This window comes from Pipistrellus hanaki, assembly GCF_964339955.1.
Source record: "Pipistrellus hanaki genome assembly, chromosome: 6".
NCBI lineage: Eukaryota > Metazoa > Chordata > Mammalia > Chiroptera > Vespertilionidae > Pipistrellus > Pipistrellus hanaki.
Genome location: NC_140508.1, coordinates 62,310,063 through 62,332,628, shown reverse-complemented (window position 1 = coordinate 62,332,628; position 22,566 = coordinate 62,310,063). Strand labels below are relative to the sequence as shown.

Below are 22,566 nucleotides of genomic sequence, written 5' to 3'. Positions count from 1 at the left end.
ACTTTGTAAAAACCTTCTTAATTTGAATGTTTTAAGTACCTTTAATACAGTAAATTTAATTCCCTCTTGCATATACAATAAGATGAATCTTTTTAGTATACAGTTCTGAGTTTTGACAATGCATTTAGTTGTGTAACACCCCCCCTCTCCCATCAACATCCCTCTCCAAATTTTCTCATGTCTGTGTATGGGCAGCCCTACCTCCACTTCCCCCAGCTCGTCGAATCCACTAGCTGCTTCTATTCCTATAATTTTGCCTTTTTCAGACTGTCATGTAAGTGGAATCATACAGTAGGTATCTTTTACAGACTGGCTTCCTTCACTTCCCATACTTAGGAAATATTTTGAAGTCTAGTAACCACAATGATCACTTTTATTAGTAACTAGAGGCCCTGGTGCACAAAACTCGTGCATGTGGGAGGGGTGTCCCTCAGCCCGGCCTGCACCCTCTCCAATCTGGGACCCCTCAGATGATGTCTGACTGCCTCTCATAATCCAAGACCGCTGGCTCATAACTGCTCACCTGCCTGCCTGCCTGATTGCCCATAACTGCTCCCCTACTGGCCTGATCTCCCCTAAATACTCCCCTGCTGGCCTGATCACTCCTAACCGCCTTTGTCTCTCCCCACACCTGGGACCCAGGCTTCCCTCCTTTTGGCTGCCCACAGCACCCAGGACTCGGGCCAGCTTGCACACGGGCCAGCCACTGCCACAGGGGACTCTGGGCAGGTGGCTGCACCCGGGCCGCGGCCGCAGGTGCCTGGAACTGTGGGGCATGCGGCTTGTCCCTCTCCTGGCCCACAGCCTGACTGGTCCCCATTCCTCTCACCCCAATGTTGAGTGTGTGAGTCATTATGGGGTGAGGGTGTGATGACGATTTGCATATTAGGATAGGGAGATCTTCTAGTACTCTAGTATATTAATCTGTGCAGGATCATGATATATTTGGAATTAAGAAAGCTGGATATAAAATTAGTTACACTATAACTGAACCTTTATAAAAAATATTTTTAAATTTCTACACTTTTTTATTTTTTATCAGTTCTATACCTGACTGATATAACATAGTCTGGGACTTAGGACTCTTAATTTCTACTGGAAAAGGGGAAATTTTATTGTTTTTTTTTTAAGTGAAAACTGACTTTAGTTTTGAAAATTTATATTGAAAGCAGGATGCTATAATAATAATAATATTTAGCTGATGACCATTAAAAATATCATGACTTTTTATGTTGCTTTTATAGCTTCTCATTCCAAAAACATAATAAAACTGAAAAATAGTGCAAAGACATGTTAGAGGATTATTGCTTCGTTTACAGAAATGAAAAGTATAAGGCACATAAGTGCTTCTTGGGGCAAAAGGCAATTGGCAAAAGCTAAGGAACATTTTCATAATGAGTTAGTCAGAAATAAAGATCATCAGGAATGTCCAGGAAGTGATAGTGAATGCCAGGCAGGCATTAAGAGACAGGAAACATTTAGCATGTTGGTAAACCATTTTAGCATATCAGTAAAGGCATATAAACAGTTTTAGGACTGGAAATTATTACCATAGGGAAAAGCAGCAATTAAAAGAGCAATTTCAATTAATTTTTAAAAATTAATTCTTAAGTTGTTCCTCTGTGCCTTTGTACCAGAATCTGAAAGATAATTCACAGAATGGAAAAGATTATATCTTTTTAAAAATTGGAATTTTTAAAAGGGAAACCATTAAAGAATGTAAAATTTTATTGATTTTTACAGAGAGGAAGAAAGAGGGATAGAGAGTTAGAAACATCGATGAGAGAATCATCGATCAGCTGCCTCTTGCACACCCCCGACTGGGGATATGCCCGCAACCAAGGTATATGCCCTTGACCGGAATCGAACCCAGGACCTTTCAGTCCGCAGGCCGACGCTCTTATCCACTGAGCCAAACCCGTTTCGGTATGGTAGACGTTTTTAAAAGTAGGGGGGAAAATTTACTCATCATCATGTATGAGTAAAATAAAATAATTCACAACATATATGATACAGGTTAGTGGTTAAGAATACAAATGCTGCACCAGATTGCATCTTTAAATTCTGGCTCTGCCAATTTCTGAAAGTGTGATGTTGGATAAATGACTTAACCTTTTAGTTCTGTTTTCTCCCATTTCTATAAATGGTTTTTAAAAAGGATAGTTAAATGTTCAATACATAAAACACTTAGAATATACCTGCAAAATAATGTTAGCTATTATTAAAATATTCTAAACGATAAAATCTTCCCGAACTTGTATAAATTATTATCAAAACACAAAGGAAAAATCAGCTACAAAAAGTCCATAGGATTAAAAACATTGCACAAAATACATAACCTTTCTGAAGTAATTTTTTTAAAAGAAAAAAATTAGAACTAACTTTTCCGCTTGATTTTTACCTTTTAGAGTGGTGAAACCAGAACAATATCTCACTTTCATTATACTACCTGGCCAGATTTTGGAGTCCCTGAATCACCAGCTTCATTTCTGAATTTTTTATGTAAAGTGAGAGAATCTGGTTCCTTGAATCCTGAACATGGGCCTGCAGTGATTCACTGTAGTGCAGGCATTGGGCGGTCAGGCACCTTTTCTCTGGTAGATACATGTCTTGTTCTGGTAAGTGCCTCTTATGATCTAATTTTAGGCATGTTTACTTTTGTATTGTTTCCATTAGCAGAAGTAAGCTCTAATGTCAGTATCCTAGAATTGTGTTTTTCAAATTTAAACTTATGCCTTTTTACAAAAAAACAAGAAACCCTAAAAATCTCATGTACACTATTGCAGCTGCACTTATAAGGTATAAGGACAGTTGCACCTTAATACATTTATTGATGCCTATATGTAGTATATTCCATTCAAAAATTGGATTGGTATATCAAAATGAACTTTGACATGTTTAAAACATTCTATTAATGGTGAATATTAAAACTGAATTGTGTTTGTGCCTGTTCCCTGCCAAACATAATTTCAACAGCTTTTTTCTATTCTAGCTGGGGGGCGGGGGGCACAGCGGTAATGGTGGTTATAATATCATATCAATAGTCCAAGGCTGGTGCAGTGGCTTACCAGTGTCATTGTGGATCTGGGCTCTTTCTGTTTTCTTCTTCACCATCTCCAGATGGCTGCTGTGCACAGACATGAAGACGGAAGGGCAGAGGGCGAAAAGCTTTACTCCTGCCACAATCTTCTTTAAAAAAAAAAAAAAAAAAAAAAAGAGCAATAATAATCTCAGTGAACCTCTCATTATGCCAGAACTGGTCATAAATCCTTCCTTACATCAAATAATGGTTAGGTTGAATGAGGTTACCGAGTGGTTTGGAATCAATTGTGAATCAGCTAAAGGACCAAAGTCCTCCATCTATTACTTAAACAGTTGAGGTAGGGGGGAGGACAGGTGTCTGGGGATGGTGGTTTTGTACAAAGTTACAACTTTGGTGATAACATCCCCCCCTTTTTTTTAAGGAAAAACATAGGACATACCAAAACTCTTAGCAATTGTCCTGTATTGCTTCTCTTTCCTGGACTCTTAATAACAAAAGACTTTAATAATTTACTTTCTACCTTATTTGCAGATGGAGAAAGGAGATGACATTAACATCAAACAACTGTTACTGAATATGAGAAAATATCGAATGGGACTTATTCAGACGCCAGATCAACTCAGATTTTCATATATGACTATAATAGAAGGAGCAAAATTTATAAAGGGAGATTCAAATATACAGGTAAGCTTTTTCAGGGAAAAAATAGTACCTGTGTAATAAATCTGATTAGCATCAAATAACTGCACTCCATTTAAGCAACTTACAGTCTCCCTTCCAAAAGGCATATTTACATTAATGTGGCAAATCCAGCTGGCCATCTTAAAATTATAAAATTTAAGCTCACTTCCTCAAATATACCTCAAATAGTCTCATGTTAAATCCTGCCTGTTACTCAAAAGCCCTACTGGGAACAATATTACATTAAAGAAAATAAAATTTTCACATAAGGAGGGTTTAAGCATTTAATCATTAAAATAAAATAGAAAAAAACAAAAAACAACAAACAAATCAGAAAATAACAATGAGCAACTTGAGTACTTATGGCAGTAGAATGTTATATTTTCTATGGTGGCTTTATTCCTTTGAAAATATTTTAAAATTTTTATTTATTTATTTATTTATTTATTTATTTATTTATTTATTTATTTGAGAGTTTGAGGCAGTTGATTTTGGAGTGCCTATTTAATTGAGTGAGTTTGCTGCTCAGAGGCATGGCAAAATGACATCATTGTGTTTTATTTTAATCACCAGCATTAATTCTCTCTCTCTCTCTCTCTCTCTCTCACACACACACACACAAACACACACACATCCTTTGCTGAGAGCTTTTCTTGTTGACAGATTCTGAATTTGTTGCATATTCTGGGATGTGGCTCAATAAGACTTGATTTTTGGCATTATCCCATTTTTTGACATTGTTGAGTTTTGTCTAGAATAAGGCCAAGCTGCTATAACTAGGTCTTAGTAGAGGATAGAAACTTCAGATATTAACCAATATAAATTCTGGAGACAATTTAATATTTTTTATTGGGTAACTTTTTAAAAAATATATTTTTATTGATTTCAGAGAGGAAGGGGGTGAGAGAGAGATAAATATATAGAGAGATAGAAACATCAACAATGAGAGAGAATCATTGATTGGCTGCCTCCTGCATGCCCCCTCCTGGGATTGAGTCGTAACCCTGGCATGTGCCCTTGACCGGAATGGAACCTGGGACCCTTCAGTCAGCAAGCTGATGCTCTATCCACTGAGCCAAACTGGCTAGGGCTCTTGGGTACTTTCTTAAACTATCTGGTGTTTGAAATTGCTGTGCTTTTTACAGATAATCATGAGGGTTTATATGATAGTTAATACAGAGTAACTGGCTTAAGATTCTGATGCTACTATTTATTAGCTGCATAGACTTGGATAAGTTACTTAAACTCTCTCAACCCATCTCTTCTATAAAAATGTTATAATAAGAACAGTAGTAGTACTTATCCCCTAAGATTCCTGTTAGGATTAAAAAATAGTGTATTTGAAGCATTAGGACAGTAAATGCTTGGTAAGTATCTTGTTTCCTGACTTGCATCTTCTTCAATATAAAAAACTATTTGGACTTAATAACAAAAATTTGAAATAAGGGAAGGAAGAAAAATGATATATAGTCATCTAAAGGGAAAACATCTTACTCTAATGTTCCATTATGGTAATTTTAACAACTATTGGCAAAATATTCTTTCTGGATATGGCTTAAGTCCTCTTAGGTCATTGCTCAGGAGAATTTAGTTTCACCCTGTTGTTTTTCAAATGAATTTCAGAGACTTCTGTCCTTAATGTCTGCTTCCTTTCTGGCCTCATCTCACAGGATTCAGCTCTATGTGTTCTCATCTTCTCACCAAATTATACCAAACTGTATTACTCACTGTCTTCCAAATATAACAAACTATAGAATTTTACATTCTCTATGTCTTTTGTGAACCTACTATTATAAAACAAAAAGATACGTTAATATAATATACGTAATGTACAGGAGCTGAAACCAGTTTGGCTCAGTGGATGGAGCATTGGTCTGTGGACTGAAAGGTCCCAGGTTCGATTCCGGACAAGGGCACGTACATTGGCTGTGGGCACATCTCCGGTGGGGGGTGTGCAGGAGGCATCTGGTCGATGTTTCTCTCTCATCGATGTTTCTAGCTCTCTATCCCTCTCCCCTCCTCTCTGTGAAAAAAATCAATAAAAATATATTTTAAAAAATAGACACAGGAAAGTTGGAGTGTGGTAAAATGCCCTTTTCTTTTTAATTCCTGTTGTATGATAATGAGGCAAATTAGAAAATAATTTATCAGTGTATTAATGAATTTTCCAGGATTTAAAAAAATGTAAATATACAAACATTGTTTTTAACAATGCTATTTTATATCAAAGTAAAATCCTGCAACAATAGCTATATAGTTTCTTTTTTTTAAAATTAAATTTAATTTAATTAATTTATTTATTTTTAAATATATTTTATTGATTTTGTACAGAGAGGAAGGGAGAGAGATAATAGAGCTAGAAACATCGATGAGAGAGAGTCATTGATCAGCTGCCTCTTGCACACCCCCTACTGGGGATATGCCCGCAACCAAGGTACATGCCCTTGACCAGAATCGAACCCGGGTCCCTTCAGTCCCCAAGCCGACGCTCTCTCCATTGAGCCAAACCGGTTTCGGCGCTATATAGTTTCTTATTCTGTACACTTGTGACGCCATCTTTCCATGATAGGGTGCTCAAAGAGGGCCTCCCTGTCTAAAGCAAGTCATTTTGTGCCAGTGTTGAAGTTATAAATAATCAAAGCCATTGCTCTCCCTTCTGCCTCCTCTACTGCTCTTGTTATTGGCAGGAGATGGCTGGTTGTCTTATTAGCTCTTGAAAGACTTCAGAGGCAGTGATCCCCTGTGTCGAGGTTATATTTACCTTCTCCCTTTTTGGCCTGTATTTTGTCACTGCTTTATCTTCCAGAGGCCTAGAAATGCTCTGCACCTCTTCTTCCTCGTCCTCTCTCTAGGAAGGGTGGCAGTAAGGGCAAAGGAGACTAATGCTTGCTAGATACGATTCTAGGCCCTTTCACCGGTCATCTTATTAATCACAACAGGCTTCAGGGGTAGGTGATGATGTTTTATAGATGAAGAAAATGTAATTTTTCTTCACTGTGGTCTAAATCCTGCCCACTGTGAAGTCTGTGCATACTAGAGAAGTTTTCCCTAACTGGGTGGTGGGCTAGCTACCTGGAGCTGCTAGAATGCCTAGTAGAGCCAACCAAATTAAAGTCCTTTGGCATCATGGGGACCTGCTTGGAGATCTCACCATCGGTTCTTTATTAGATTAGACAGTGGCAAGGAATAAGGAGATACTAGATCACATTCAAGTGCCATCTTGGTAACCACTTCTAGGGTTGCATATCTGAGGATTACGAGTCTTACAGAATCTAGCATTGGTTAAAATCTAATTACCAGGAGTAACATTTTAATGAGGTCCTTTTCTATTTAGCAGTTAACATTATAGGGTTTTCTTAAATTGATTAAAGAATTTCAATTCAGAAATTCTTTTAATATTAAGAAAAAACAAAATTTGAGTGTTTGCATTTGTTTTTTCTCTCTTCCTTATCTAGAAACGGTGGAAAGAACTTTCTAAAGAAGATTTATGTCCTGCTTTCGATCATTCACCAAACAAACTAATGAATGAAAAATACAATGGAAATAGGATAGGGCTAGAAGAAGAAAAACTGACAGGTGACAGATATACAGGACTGTCCTCTAAAATGCAAGATACTGTGGAGGAGAACAGTGAAAGGTAAGAATAAAAAGATGAGACCGTATTTTAGAAAGGTCAGTAGATGTGAACTAATGTAGGCCCTTTGTTTATTGAACTAATATAACCATTTATTTATTACCTGAGGGTATTTAAATAGCATATGATTAGATCACTGATCTCAAGGAACTTTTCGTTCTAATAAGCAAATACTTGTAGACAGACACCTTGGAAATGCTGAACAAAATACTAATTGAATGCAAAAGTTAATATATATAATTGGATGCTAAAATATAACATAGTGGAGAAAATAAATAGTGTGAATAACTGCCATTTGTACAATTATGTAGTGTTTATACTATAGTTATAATGTAATTGATAATCTGGCTTTTATAAAATTATAAATTTTTAAAAAATATATTTTATTGATTTTTTAGAGAGGAAGGGAGAGCTAGAGAGCTAGAAATGTCGATGAGAGAGAAACATCGACCAGCCGCCTCTTGCACACCCCCCACCGGGGATATTCCTGCAACCAATGTACATGCCCTTGACCGGAATCGAACCCGGGACCTTTCAGTCCGCAGACCGACGCTCTACCGCTGAGCCAAACCGGTTTCAGCTAAAATTATAAAATATTTAATTGAATGTTAAAGCTTAATTCTATTGAAAAAGAATAAAGTTTTTAAAGTTTTTAATATAGTAATAATTACTTTTTTAAATCTAATATAGTTGTAAAAAAATCCACATTATTATTTTTAGATTATTATTATATTATCTACATTATTAAGTTTATTCATTTAAAGTATACATTTCTATAGATTTATATATTTACAGTTGTATAGTCATCACCATAATCTAAATTTTGAAACATACTCATGGTCCCAACCTCTATAGCAAATTTTTTTTTATATTCATAGAATCATTATTAATAGAATCATCCTTACATATTTTCCTTTTACTGCATTTATGTAAATTTTATTTCATTTTATTTTATTATTATTTTTTAAAAATATATTTTATTGATTTTTTTTTTTTGCCCCCCTCCCTCCCTCCCATACATACCCTCCCTCCCCAGAGTTTTATGTCCATTGGTTGTACTTATATGCATGTACACAAGTCCTTCGGTTGATCTATTATCTCCCCCAGATCTTCCTCCCCTTCCCACTGTAATTTGACAGTCTGCCTGTTGCTTTACTGTCTCTATATCTGTCTCTTGGTTCATCAGTTTATAATGTTCTTTATTATCCACAAATGAGTAAGGTCATGTGGTGTTTCTCTTTCATTGATTGGCTTATTTCACTCAGCATGATGTTCTCCAATTCCATCCAGGTTGCTGCAAATGATGAGAATTCCTTCTTTTTTATGGCAGCATAGTATTCCATTGTGTAGATGTACCATAGTTTTTGGATCCAATCATCTGCTGACGGGCACCTAGGCTGTTTCCAAATTCTGGCTATTGTAGATTGTGCTGTATAGCAATTTTTTTTATTCAAGATCTAATTGAGGACCATGCATTGTATTTGGTTAACATGATTTTTTAAAAAATCTTTTTATTGATTTCAGAGAGATGAAAGGAGAGGGAGAAAGAGATAGAAACATCAACGATGAGAGAGAATCATTGATTGGCTGCCTCCTGCAAACTCCCTACTGGAGATCAAGACTGCAAACGGCATATATCCCAACAGAAAATGGAATAGTGACCTCCCCATGATGACTTCCACTGAGCCACACTGACCTGGCCAGTTAATGTGATTATTTAGTCTCCTTTAATCTGGAACTGTTCGCCACTTTTTTTCTTGATTGACTTTGGCATTTTTTTAGCTTCTAGGCCAGTTCCTTTTTTAAAAACTATATTTTTATTGATTTCAGAGAGGGAGAGAGAGAGAGAGAGAAACATCAATGATCAGAGAGGACCACCAATCGGCTGCCTTCCGGGGAACAAGCCCGCAATCTGGGCATGTGCCCTTGACCAGAGTCGAACCCGGGACCCTTCAGTCCACAGGCCGATCCTCTAGCCACTAAGCCAAACCCGCTAGGGTTAGACCAGTTCCTTTTAGAATGCCCCTCAATCTGGATTTTTCTGATTGTTTTTCATTATTAGATTCAGGTTAAATATTTTGGCTAGAAAAAAGTTGGCTCTTAATGTCGTAGTAGACACTGAAAAGGCATTCAAGATTTTTCATCAAGCTACATGATCAAAGTCATGCTTTAGGAAAATTACTGTGGCGATGTTTAATTTGGAGACAGGAAAACTGTTAATTTTTTTGCGGCAATATAGGCAATTGTAATTTACGTGTTGCCTTTTGTTGTTCTTTATGTAGTCCTAGGGTTATGCATTTTAGAAATTGAAGAGCTTCCATTGGAACATAAAGCTGTATTAAATAAGCAAATGGAAGCTAGAGATCTGTATGGACAGAGTAATAGGCACTCCCATGACAGACTATTCTTGGACATATTAAGTTGATGGCTTTTATCAAGGGCCTTTGTCAAAAATCAAACATAAACTCAAAAGGGGATCAGATGCTAGCGGACTCGCTTATCTTCCACTTCTGGCTGGTTAGCAAAGAAAAAAGAAAGAAAAGAGATCAACCCAAGGACTTGTATGCATGCATATAAGCCTAACCAATAGTCACAGACACGGGGGGCGGAGGGGGGGCATGAGTGGGTGGGTTGGGGGACAATGGAGGGATAAGGACACATATATAATAACTTAATCAATAAAAAAAAAAAATAGAAAGGAAGGGAGAGAGGGAGAAAGGGTGATAGGGAGGGAGGAAACTGACAGTCACCAGTTCAAGAAAGAAAGCTCAGTGCTTGTTATCAGGTCCTACTAAAAGTATTCGTTAATATTTTATATATTATCAGAACACATCTTTGGACTGTTTAGAGTAGTACTTAGGCTTTTTATCCCTTTTAGTTGTTTATGTTTTTGAGAATTTTTATAAGAGTTTATTTGAGCCAAATCTTTTCCTTTTAAAAAAAAACCACTTCAGTATTTGAGTTGAATAATGTGTGTGTGTGTGTGTGTGTGTGTGTGTGTGTGTGTGTGTGTGGAGGGGGGGTGTGGATATTTGAGTTTAGGTCCTCTGTATGAGAGTAATTAAGTTCTGCCAAGCACTTCTTATAATTTGTTTATATTTATTCATAGTGTTCTACGGAAACGAATTCGAGAAGACAGAAAAGCTACCACGGCTCAGAAGGTGCAGCAGATCAAACAGAGGCTAAATGAGACTGAACGAAAAAGAAAAAGGTGGTTATATTGGCAACCTATTCTCACTAAGATGGGGTTTGTGTCAGTCATTTTGGTTGGCGCTTTGGTTGGCTGGGCACTGATTTTTCAGCAGAGTGTCCTATAAATAATACAATTGTGCCCAGCAAGCTTCTGCACTAATAGCTGACAGTGTTGCATTAATCACAAGGAGGTTTCTGTTAGCAAACTTCTCATATCCCCAAAGATGGAGCAATAGAATAGAAACCAACCAGATAAATAATATATTTAGTCCTCAGCCCAACACCTCAGGGCACTACTCCCAAACTGTAAACGGTGATCTAAAATACTCTAATTCCTGTTAAAACTGGTACATTTCGCAACTGTATTCATACATGTTAAGTGTAATATTTCACCTGACCAGATTGAAAAATATCCTTTATCACAAGGATTTGTTTTTGAGGCTACCTGGATTTTAATCTGCACTTGATACAAGCAATAAATATCGTGGTTTTATCTACATTATTACTGAAAAGAAAATGACCTTTAAATAATGTGTGTAATGTATAATGTACTATTGACATGAGCATCAATAATTTATATTCTTAACCATTTCAAGGTAAATATATTTTATAAGTATTTAATCTTACTTTTGTAGTTAAATGTACTTTTTTAGAAAGCTAAATTTGAAAAATTTGTTATAAAAAATTGTATGTTGGTTCAATTGTACTGGATATTTTCATAAGGAGAAATTTGAGCAGTTAGAACTCTTAGTAAGCATTTTTTTTTTTACTATATATATGCATTTCTTTTATGTTTTATGGTTTTTCCAATTTTAAAAAGAAAATAAAAGAAAAAAATTTTCCCTAAAAATATATTTGAAAGGAAATTCTCCTTACTGAATAGTCAGGTAATACTGTTGATCAAGACTTTGTAAAGAAATCGGTTTCTGTAAAGCCCATTACTTATACTTTTTATTTTTTATGAAGATTTCAATGTAACTATCCTAATTTATAATTGGGGTAAATAAATCATGATTTAGAAAATAAAAATAAGGAGCACCATTTTACTGCCATGATTTCAGTATACGAGACTGAAATTTTGAAATAAATATTTTTAAGTTCTTTCTACTTAAATAAATAATATGATGATGTACAAACTTTACATTGTCCCTTTAACTTCTTAATGGGTATTTTAAAAGTATATTGTTTAATGAATTAATTGCTGCTGGAATGGCAGTTTTCTTCATACCCTACATTCCATTAAGTGTTCAACATATTTAACTTAAACTTTAAATAATTGTTATACATTTAATTGCTGAAATAATGAAATACATTTATTTCACTGGTTTTCAAACTGTGCTCATTAGATTTCCAAGGGGTCAACAAACAGTGGAAGGAAAGACTCTAAGCTAGCAAACTTCACTTTCAACCGGACCATCTCTCTGTCTCCTTTATCTCTCTATATACTACGTAAATATTTTTGCTCAAGTTTAATTTTATTTTAAGGAATTAGTTATAATTTAAAAAACAGTTTGAAAACCATTGGTTTAGACATGTTTGGAGTTGATTTCGTAGCCTTCTTGAATGTGTTAATTGTGCTGCAAGTATGAAAGCGGGATGTAGGTGGTACTACATATTAAATAAACTTCTGCCTGTGTCCTAATTCAGTATTACTGTGTCCTGTAACCTTTAAATGGAAAGGAGGTAAGAGGGACATTTTCTTATGTCTGTCTGCATTAAATCTGTGTTCAGACACCAAGACATTTATGTTTTAATTCATTATTTAAAATCTTTCTTTCCAACTTGCCTTGCTTTGCTAAAGTACAATATATTATTCTGCAACTCAGATATGGCTGCGACCATATTAAATTTCCAATTGAACGGTAGCCTTGCTTTAAACAAAAAGGTAAAGACATCTTATGGCAAGGAGATGCTGATCATAATGCACACTACCCCACTGCAGGAGAATGAGCTTCATTGGATTCGGTATTGCAGCTTTGCTTTTTGTCTGCTGTCTGTCCTTCTGGGTAGTGTTCGTTGTAACATATTTTTAAAATTATAGTCAGTGTAGTAAACATTTGTGGATGAACTTCTGCAATGTTAGTCATCTTACCTCCTCCAAGCAGGTCCTTGAGGAGAATGTGTTACGTTTGTACCAACAATAATATTTTGGTAGGTGCCATGTGCTAATTATTGATGATCTATGGCCACTTGCTATGGTGCCTACGGTCCTCATCCTGACCCTTCATTAAACGAGGGGTGCTAATCAGAGCGAAGGGCACAAACATGGCTCCTGCCTTCTCAGGTAACAGCCAGAGGAAAAGTTATTAATCCATGATGGGTTCTACATATATGCATAATTTGTATATCCTTAGGTCTCCATAATATTTTCTAATTATAATATTTCAAAGTCAGTTGTATAGTTTGATTTTAGTGAAGTAGTAATATTTTTAATAGGTTAAAGAAGAAAAAGGGATATTTTTAAAGTCAAAGGCTTTATTTAAGAAAAGAACATTTACAATAACATCCAGTTCATTTTTGTTTATATTTACCCCTGCTAATAAACTGGCAGTAGCCTTTGATGTAATGTCATCTTCTCTGGCTACACCAATTGGATATACACTTGTTTCCAAGTTTCACCAAGTATTTTATGCTATCTTATATTGATTTTTATCTATGCTTGCACATATATGTAAAAATATAATTTTTTAAAGTATATTTTATTGATTTTTTACAGAGAGGAAGGGAGAGGGATAGAAAGTCAGAAACATCGATGAGAGAGAAACATCGATCAGCCGCTTCTTGCACACCCCCTACTGGGGATATGCCCGCAACCAAGGTACATGCCCTTGACCGGAATCGAACCCAGGACCCTTGAGTCTGCAGGCTGACGCTCTATCCACTGAGCCAAACCGGTTTCGGCAAAAATATAATTCTTCATATATAATTTATCCATATGTAAAATTAAAATAATACCCTTTTCCTGAAATTTTAAGAGGCTTAAAAATGTAATAGAGAACTTTAGAACAATATGAAGACCATTTCTCATGTTTAAAGAATATTTTCTATATTTGCTCTGATTTTTCTATCTTTTTGGTCCATTTCACTGTGAGTTAATATTTCTATCAAGGAATGAACACAAAAAGAGAAAGGAAGTAAAAATCTTATTGATTGAAAAGAAAAAAAAGTAGCTCTGCTTAACAGGTATGTCAGAGGAAGGAGTTGTAACTTTTTAATTTTATGAATATTTGTCTTATATAAATTAGAATTGATGGTGTGAATCAAAAGATACCTACTGGTTTATAAAGTAGTTTATGACCGAGCAATCCTTCAGTTTTAATATCAATTCCTTCTTTGTTTTCAGCATCAGTTCAAAGTGATGGTTGCTACCATTATTGATCGTTTACTGTGTGCCAAGCACTGTGCTAAGCACTTTTCATATGTTATATTATCCTATTTAATCCTCACAACAAGCTTTTGAGGTAGGTGGTGTTATTATTAAGTCATAATCAACCTGAGACTTGGCATTTCTACATTCTTTTACGTTATCTTTGAAAAGTCTCATGTGTATAGTTTATTTTAGAATTAGATATCTTTCCAAGAAAGACTTAACCTTGTACAAGTCATTTCCCTCTTTGAAAAATATCTCTGACTAGATTCTATATAAACACAGGCCAGAACCTGATTACATTAGAAACATTTATATTGACCATTATGTACTCTTATTTTAATGAGTACCTACATTTCCAAAATGCCTACCTGGCTATTATATTTTAAATCTAGTTGCCCTTGATTTTTACTTTTAGATATAAATCTTATAGAGATTTTTTATTTTTTATTTTTATTTTTTTTAAATACTGCTATGTGAGATGTCTGAGATTTTTAAAAAAATATATTTTATTGATTTTTTTACAGAGAGGAAGGGAGAGAGATAGAGAGCCAGAAACATCGATGAGAGAGAAACACCCACCAGCTGCCTCTTGCATACCCCCTATTGGGGATGTGCCCGCAACCAACGTACATGCCCCTGACTGGAATCGAACCTGGGACCTTTCAGTCCGCAGACCAACGCTCTACCACTGAGCCAAACTGGTTTCGGCTATAGAGATTTTTTAAAATGTAGTTTGTTATAAGCCTAGTGCTTACTATGTATATCTGTGTTCAGGCAAGAGTCTAGGAGATACACCTTCTGCCAACATTGACTTACTTTCTTCCAGTGGGTCCACATGGGTTTGTCAGGGGTAGGGGTATGCATCTGTTAGTCTGCTGCACACCAGCAGAGGGTGGAGGGTACAGAGTGGCCGACATTGGAACTTGTTGCATTGATCCTCGTCTGGAACTAAGTACATAGCAGAACTGTCTGCGCGGTGTTCCTATGTTCTCATTTCTACATTAGCAGTTAGTTAATGCTGCTGATCCTTTTCTCAAGTCGTGTGTATTCACTCCATCACAGTGCTGCCGAGCATAAGCAGGGTTCAGACGGGAAGCCATTGGTTGGTTTGGGAGGCTTTGTCTTGGTCAGTGACGAGCTGCCCAGCTGACAGTGAAAACATGTAAAAGTGCTCTGACACCTCTGTGCAGTCCACTGGGAGAGGGCAAAGTTCATCCTTTGAACTCTCTCTATTTTGGTTTTATAATTTTGAGTGGAACATGAGAATTATGGGATTTAGTGAGGATATTACAGAGTTGATTTTAATGTCTAGTTTTCCATTGCATAGTATGTTTGGGGAACTATAAGGAGAATTGCTTAGGAATTTTTTTATTTAAAGAGACCATTTGGCATAGATGTTTTAGACACCTAATGGTTTTGATATTTCAAATGTCTACTATAAAATGTTGTTTAGAGTTTGGGAATTCAGAAGAGGAAAACTAGGTAAGCTCATTTTGTTAATAAGGCAATGCTTTGCTCATTTTAGAAAAGTTTTTATTATTTCAATGGCAAAACTATTTGGGTGCAGTTTTAAAAAAAATGTATTTTTTTATTGATTTCAGAGAGGAAGGTAGAGATAAAGAGATAGAAACATCAATGATTGGAGAGAATCACCAATCAGCTGCCTCCAGCACACCCCCTACTGGGGATTAAGCCCTCAACCTGGGCATGGGCCCTTGGCTGGAATCGAACCCGGACACTTTGGTTCCCAGGCTGACACTCTGTCCACTGAGCCAAACTGACTAGGGCTTGGGTGCAGTTTTGATTTTCTGTTACTTCAGGTATGGAGCCAGCTTGGAAAGATTTTGCTCTGTCTGTGAGCCCAGTTCTCATTCCATTCCAGCATTAGTACGGGGGTTAGTATCTGAAGGCTACTCAGATACTTACTGCTCCAAAGGAAGCACCAAGCAGGACTAATTCCACTTAATTTATTTGAACAGATTTCACTCTCATCTTGTTAAATATTAGTAAAACAGCAAAAAATTATTCAGGTGAATTTCCCCCCCTAAAATGCCCATTTACCTTTGCAAATACATAGCCTTTTAAATTAATTAACATTCCCAATGATTTCATCTTATTTTCTTGTTCTCTATAATAATACTTAAAGGGAAAAAAAAGTGAATTTTCAAAAACACTCAGTTTCTTTTCATTGTAAATGGTAATTTTCTTTGGTAATTGTGTCTTTAATACCCTGTTAGGGAAGACAGCATTGTATGTTGAAGACCTGCAGTTCTGCCAGTCAGTTTAAATACATAACCTAAATTTAACCCCCATAGTACCTCTTCTAGATACATCACATAACCTCTATTTTGAGGTAATAAAACTGAATCAAAAGATAAGTACCTTGTTCAAAATTGCTCAGCTAGTACGTGCCAGAGCTGGGATTCAAACTCTACTTTTTAGAATCCCATTAACTCCAGATCTCATATTTTATCTATTATATCACACTGACTCAGTTTTTATGTAATATTTAAACCAGATATTTAGGTTGAAAAACATTAGGCAACTACTTTTACTTGTTAAAATGTATAAGTAACCCTCTATTTCTTAAGTGAAACATATTTTTTCCCAACAAAAATCTTGCGAAACAGTTTAAATTACCAATAGACCAGAGAAATACTGTAACATCAAAATATTCAGTCTAAACCAATACTTCATACACTTTGACTGGATTAAGTTCCGTTGTTTCACTGAGCAATTTTGTGAATTCTGGGGAATAAAGGTGTTTTTTGTAGCAGCACAATAAGCAGCCATAGTAGTTTTGGTGACCCACAGACATCTGAGGAGACTCTTTTCTTGATGACTTGACGTTTCTCTGTCAGTGCTGGGAAATCTAAGAAAACCGGTATTGAGAACACCAGAGTGCTTGGTACTATTACTCTTTCCTTCGGTAGAAGGAGCCAGTAGTCAGGAGAAGCTCCACTCATGGTTATTTTGGGGTTTTTGGCTAAATGTTTTGGAAAAATATATGTGGGTATGGTTTATGTATCCTGTTTATGTATGTGGGGATAGAATAATGACAAGTACTTAGATTTGGGTTTTTTTTGTTGCAGTGAGGGAAGTTGGGGGAAGAATGGAAATATTTATCTAAAAAGTTTGGCTATTTGCAAACATTGTAAAATAACATAAAAAAAACTCGACTGCCCTAAAAATAGCTATTTCATCTGTCTATTGTTTGTTTAAACTCTCATTATCTTTTTGGCATTAAAATACAATAAATCAATTACTTTATGTCTGTGTTTTCTTTTATATTGATAGCAACTAAATTGTGTCACCAGTTTTATATTGCTATATTCACTAGTATTATCTTCAAGACAAAAAGCATGCTGCTAACAGTCTGTGATTTTACTGTTCAAACATAACATTCATAATATTTTTAGCAGTATGATTCAGTGGAGGTCCAAATTGGATTAGACTTTTGAATTGAATGCCAAAGTATTGGTAAGTCTAGCACATACATATAGTCTTGCTAAACTGTTGTGGGTACATTTTTTTAAAACCTGTCTGTCAGTATATTTCACATGGAGGTTATTTCTTGAGTAATAAAAATGACCAACAAAATTCATAGTAATTCTTGAAAAACAATATGAGTTATGGTGTTTTAACATGAACCTACCTCACCCCACCAATTCTGTTGGAAAAACCTAGCTCTTAAGCAATTTTACCAGCAATCCAGTGAAGCACTTAGTGTGGTTGGATGTGATACGTTGGAATGTTTTTTGTTGCCTTTTCAGTTCATTGTTAGTCCTTTTATGTTTGTGTGTATCTATGTACATCTGTGTGTTTGGTAAATATGAATTGAATAGATGACTTCTTATTTTATGTTTTAGGCCAAGATTGACAGACACCTAAATACTCATGACTTGAGAATATTCTGCAGCTATAAATTTTGAACCATTGATGTGCAAAGGAAGACCTGAAGCCCACTCCGGAAACTAATGTGAGGCTTAATAAACCCGTAGATTGCCTCACATTTGTCTGTTTACAAAGTAAACTTTACATCCAGGGAAAGAAGAACACCACCAGCAGAAGACTTTGCAGAACTCTCTACTTTGATGTATTGTTAAGTTTTTTAATCTAATGTATGAAACGTGGAAAGATGTAAAAGAAAGAAATTAGGAAAGACTACTTTGTATTGTACTGCCACTTCTACTGTATTTTTATACTTTTTGGCAGCATTAAATATTTTTATTAAATAGACTGTATTGGTTTGTGTGCATTATCTTAGCACAGCTCTACTTCAAATAATGTTTTCTTAAGGATTTATTCCCAAATTTTTATAATTAAATAATTGACATGTAAGTTGAAATTGGTTCATAACACTGGCACCTGATTTTTGAGGGGTTTTTTTTGTGTTTGTTTGTTTTTTGTTTTGTTACCCATCAGTAGTCTATTAATATAGATTAGGTAAAAACAATAAAAGGAAAGTAATATTCTTTTATTGCTTGAAAAAATAGTAATATGGATATAGATTGATAATGGTATTAATTTCAAATAAGTATAGCAACCCATTGCAGTTTTTAAAAATCACAGTGTTATTTATCTAACATAGTATTGTGTTTCCACCATTTTTTTTAAAAATATATTTTATTGATTTTTCTTACAGAGAGGAAGGGAGAGAGATAGAGAGCTAGAACCGTCGATGAGAGAGAAACATCGACTAGCTGCCTCTTGCACACCCCCTACTGGGGATGTGCCCGCAACCAAGGTACATGCCCTTGACCGGAATCGAACCTGGAACCTTTCAGTCCGCAGACTGATGCTCTACCGCTGAGCCAAACCGGTTTTGGCCACCAAACATTTCTTGTTATAAAAAGACCATCAGTTCTTTTCTGAGTTGAGGCTTTGGCTCCTTTATTATTTAATTTCCCAACTAAGGATGGGTTTGGGCTATGTATCCAGTCAGTTGTTGAGTCATTGGTGATATTCTTATCCAAAGATACTCGAGCCTCTACATCACATAAGCATCACCTTAACAATAATAATTCATAACTTATTTTGTTTTGCCAACTGTAAAAGTTTTATAATACTGTTTATTAAATAAATCTATTTTACCTTTTTTCCCCTTTATTTTCTCTTTTAAAAAATTTTAGATAACCTTATATTCTTTTCATCTGTTTTCTAGGGTTTCTTAGGCCTATTTTTAGGAGTAAGCAAACTATTAATCCCTGCTAAATATTTCCTAAAGAATGAATGAAAAGTGTATTATACCACAAAGTAGTACGTACAGCAAAGATAAGCCATTGTTTCAATAAAGCTTAAGAGAGTTATCAGAGAAATAAGCCAATTTTGGAGAAAGGTAAATATCACACGATCTCATATCCTATTTAATGAAGAAGGAATATGCTAATTGACTGCCATGCCCTCAAAGATGGCAATGCCCAGTACCAGGGTGGCAGGCGCACAGCGTGCCTGCCTCTGGAACCTCTCAGCTACCCAGGGCAGGCCTGTGGCACAGGCAAACCTTGGATGGCAGCTGCACAGCTGCCAAGGGCCACTGGAGGCTCAGGTAAACAGGGCAGGCCAAGGCGCTGCTGGCAGTGGCAGCAGCAGAGGTGTAATGGGGCTGTCACCCTCCCCTGATTGCCGGGTTACCTCCCGGCCCTGAGGGCTCCCGGAGTGTGAGAGGGGGGCAGGCTGGGCTGAGGGACCCCCCTCGAGTGCATGAATTTTCTTGAACTGGGCCTCTAGGGTGGAATATAATGAACAACATAAACTGATGAACTAAAAATAGATCCAGAGACAGAAGCATCAAAATGACCATCCAACCTCAAGGGGAGGGAAGGAGAGGAGGTAGAGGGAAAGGGGAGAAGACCATGAGAGATCAACCAAAGGACTTGCATGCATGCATATACTAAGTGTAACCCATGAACACAGCCAGTAGGGGGAGTGAAGGCATGTGCTGGGGCGGGGGGGGGGGGGGGGGGGGGGCGGGAGGTGGGAGGTGGGAATGAGCGGGGAGAGATCAATGGAGGAAAAAGAATTTATATATAATACTTTAAACAGAATTTTTAAAAAGGGGTTATAAGAACTGCATCAATTTCCTCACTTCCCATATTTACCCCACTAGTGTCTGAATTTCTCATATCACTCCAGAAATGACCTAATAAGGTAATCTTAACTCATACTATAGCCAGATGTAGTCAAAACTTCATTTCTACCTTATGTGACTTGATGGTGATATTAACAATTTTTTTTTTTTAACTCTTTAGAAGCTTTCTTCTTAAGACTCAGACCTTTCTCTGGGTTGTCTGTCTCAGTCCTTTGCCTCTCTCCTCCTCACCCCCTCACCACCCCCCCCACACACACACACACACATTTAACATGAGATCTATCCTCAATAAAATGTTAAGCCCTAACCGGTTTGGCTCAGTGGATAGAGCATTGGCCTGTGGACTGAAGGGCCCAGGTTCAGTTCTGGTCAAGGGCATGTATGTACCTTGGTTGTGGACACATCCCCAGTAGGAGGTGTGTAGGAGGCAGCTGATCGACGTTTCTCTCCCATTGATGTTTCTATCCCTCTCCTTTCCTCTCTGTAAGAAATCAATATAATATATTAAAAAACAGCCGAGACCGGTTTGGCTCAATGGATAGAGCGTCGGCTTGGGGACTGAAGGGTCCCGGGTTTGATTCCGGTCAAGGGCATGTACCCTGGTTGCGGGCATATCCCCAGTCGGGGGTGTGCAAGAGGCAGCTGATCGATGACTCTCTCTCATCGATGTTTCTAACTATCTCTCTCCCTTCCTCTCTGTACAAAATCAATAAAATATATTTTAAAAAAAATGTTAAGTATACACTACATTATTGTTGTCAATAGTTGCAATGTTGTACAGATCTCTAGAACTTATCTGGTTTAATGAAAATTTTATGCCTATTGATTTTTTTTTGAGGGGGAGAGGGAGAAACATCAATGTGAGCAACACATCAGCTACTTCCTGCACAAGTTATTTTATTTACTTATTTAATCATCACCCAAGGACAAATGGAAGTTTTAAAGCAGCGTATTTTAAAAAATATATATATTTTATTGATTTTTTAAAGAGGTAGGGTGAAGATGTTAGAAACATCAATGAGAGACAATGATTCAGCTGCCTCCTGCACAACTCCTACTGGGGGATGTGCCCGCAACCAAGGTACATGCCCTTGACTGGAATAAAACCTGGGACCATTCAGTCTGCAGGCCGACGCTCTATCCAATGAGCCAAACTGGTTAGGGCAAAAGCAGAGTATTTTTGAGATTTGACTAGGCTTTAAGGTAATGAAAGTAGAACAATACAAAAAATGATTGTTTCAGAGAAAATGCTTTATGCAAGATATAGGCTGTGGTAACAAACTCATTCTAAATGAAAACTGAGAGAGAAACATTGATTAGTTGCCTCCCAGGTATGTGTCCTGACTGGGAATGGAACCCATGACTTCCTGGTTCATAAGGTTGATGCTCAACCACCAAGCCACACAGGGCAGGCTCCACTTTTTTCTTTTTTTCTTTTTTAAGTGTGAATTTTCGATTGTTGAGTAACCATCTTCAACTATTTGTCTTAATTGGCAATGATGAACAATCTCATTAGGCTTTCTTCTCCCAAGCACAGACACATGATGATGGCTCTCACTCTTCTCTCCCTCAAACCCCACTGTGCGGTGGGAGTGAGCATCTGGAAGAGGTCAAGTGGTGAAAAGCATTGTCCTGTGGCCGAGGCCCAAACCCAGTGCTTGCTGGAGGAACAGGAAGATGGCCCGAAAGCCAGGCTGAGGGAAGCACGCATTGCCAGCACCCGTGGAGGTGCACAGAGGTAGCACACCCTCAGCCGGTGTGAAGTGTGAGACTGTTAGGATGAGGCTTTTCCCTGAACTCCCAAGTTCAAGTCCCATCTCCAAATTCTCCTGGATAAGCAACAACTCTATATAAAACCGTAGTTAATATTCTATGTTTTCCTGAGAGAAGTTGCAAATAGGAAGCTCCAGAAAAAAAGAATGACAGATCAGACGAGGAAACAGAAGCCACACGTACTGCTTTGTCTCTGTGATTTTGCTGGACATGGCCGGTTGGTACATCGTACAGACTCAGAGCTTTCACGCACCCTGGCAGAGCTGTGATACTGAGCTGATTGGGGCACTTCTCTGTAGACCGTGGCATTTGACATTACTCTTTGTCCACTTGGCTTCTAAGGCTTCCAAACAATCATGTTTGAACCTTAAAAAAAAAAAACTTGGTGCTTTAATTATATTTGGCTTGTGTGTTCAAGTTCAGAGCAGTTTCATGCGGGTGCTATCAATAAAACCTTATGGCTGTGGCTGGGTTTTCCTTGTGCAAACCCCTATGCTCCCCAGAGCAGGCTGCTGATTCTGCCGAGACACCTGCTGTTTTCTCATCTCTGTCCCCATCCTTTGTGTGCATGGTCGCTGGGAAGCAGTTCCTGGGAGAAACGCTCTCCAATATGCCTGGTGATGTTGCTGCCTTTTTAAAAAGGGCTCATGAGGGTTCTGAATTGTGACCATGGTCAGCATTTTTCGTTACGGCCTTGATGTGGCTGGTGCACAGTGAACAGAATTGAGCTAGACTTATTTAACAGCCGTGATAGGAATGTGATTGGATGAGATTTTAATTAC

The 22,566-nt window shown here is 37.0% G+C and overlaps 1 protein-coding gene across 5 annotated transcripts in view; it reads left to right on the top strand.

Annotated features, from left to right (window-relative positions):
* PTPN2 (protein tyrosine phosphatase non-receptor type 2) overlaps positions 1 to 18,160 on the top strand; it is a 56,053-nt gene extending 37,893 nt beyond the window's left edge. The window contains exons 6-12 of one of the 5 annotated variants that reach the window (XR_014795284.1): positions 2,409 to 2,618; positions 3,575 to 3,727; positions 7,180 to 7,361; positions 10,468 to 10,569; positions 13,267 to 13,368; positions 13,894 to 14,011; positions 17,790 to 18,160. Coding sequence is in view for 2 of the 5 variants with exons in the window: in XM_084887336.1 (XP_084743462.1) it covers positions 2,409 to 2,618; positions 3,575 to 3,727; positions 7,180 to 7,361; positions 10,468 to 10,675 (753 nt within the window). In the remaining 3 variants the exon portion in view is untranslated. Of the gene's footprint in view, positions 1 to 2,408; positions 2,619 to 3,574; positions 3,728 to 7,179; positions 7,362 to 10,467; positions 13,233 to 13,266; positions 13,369 to 13,893; positions 14,012 to 17,789 lie in introns of those variants that run through there. The other 4 variants (XR_014795282.1, XR_014795283.1, XM_084887337.1 and 1 more) reach the window with 4 other exon arrangements.
* Positions 18,161 to 22,566: the final 4,406 nt, after the last annotated feature.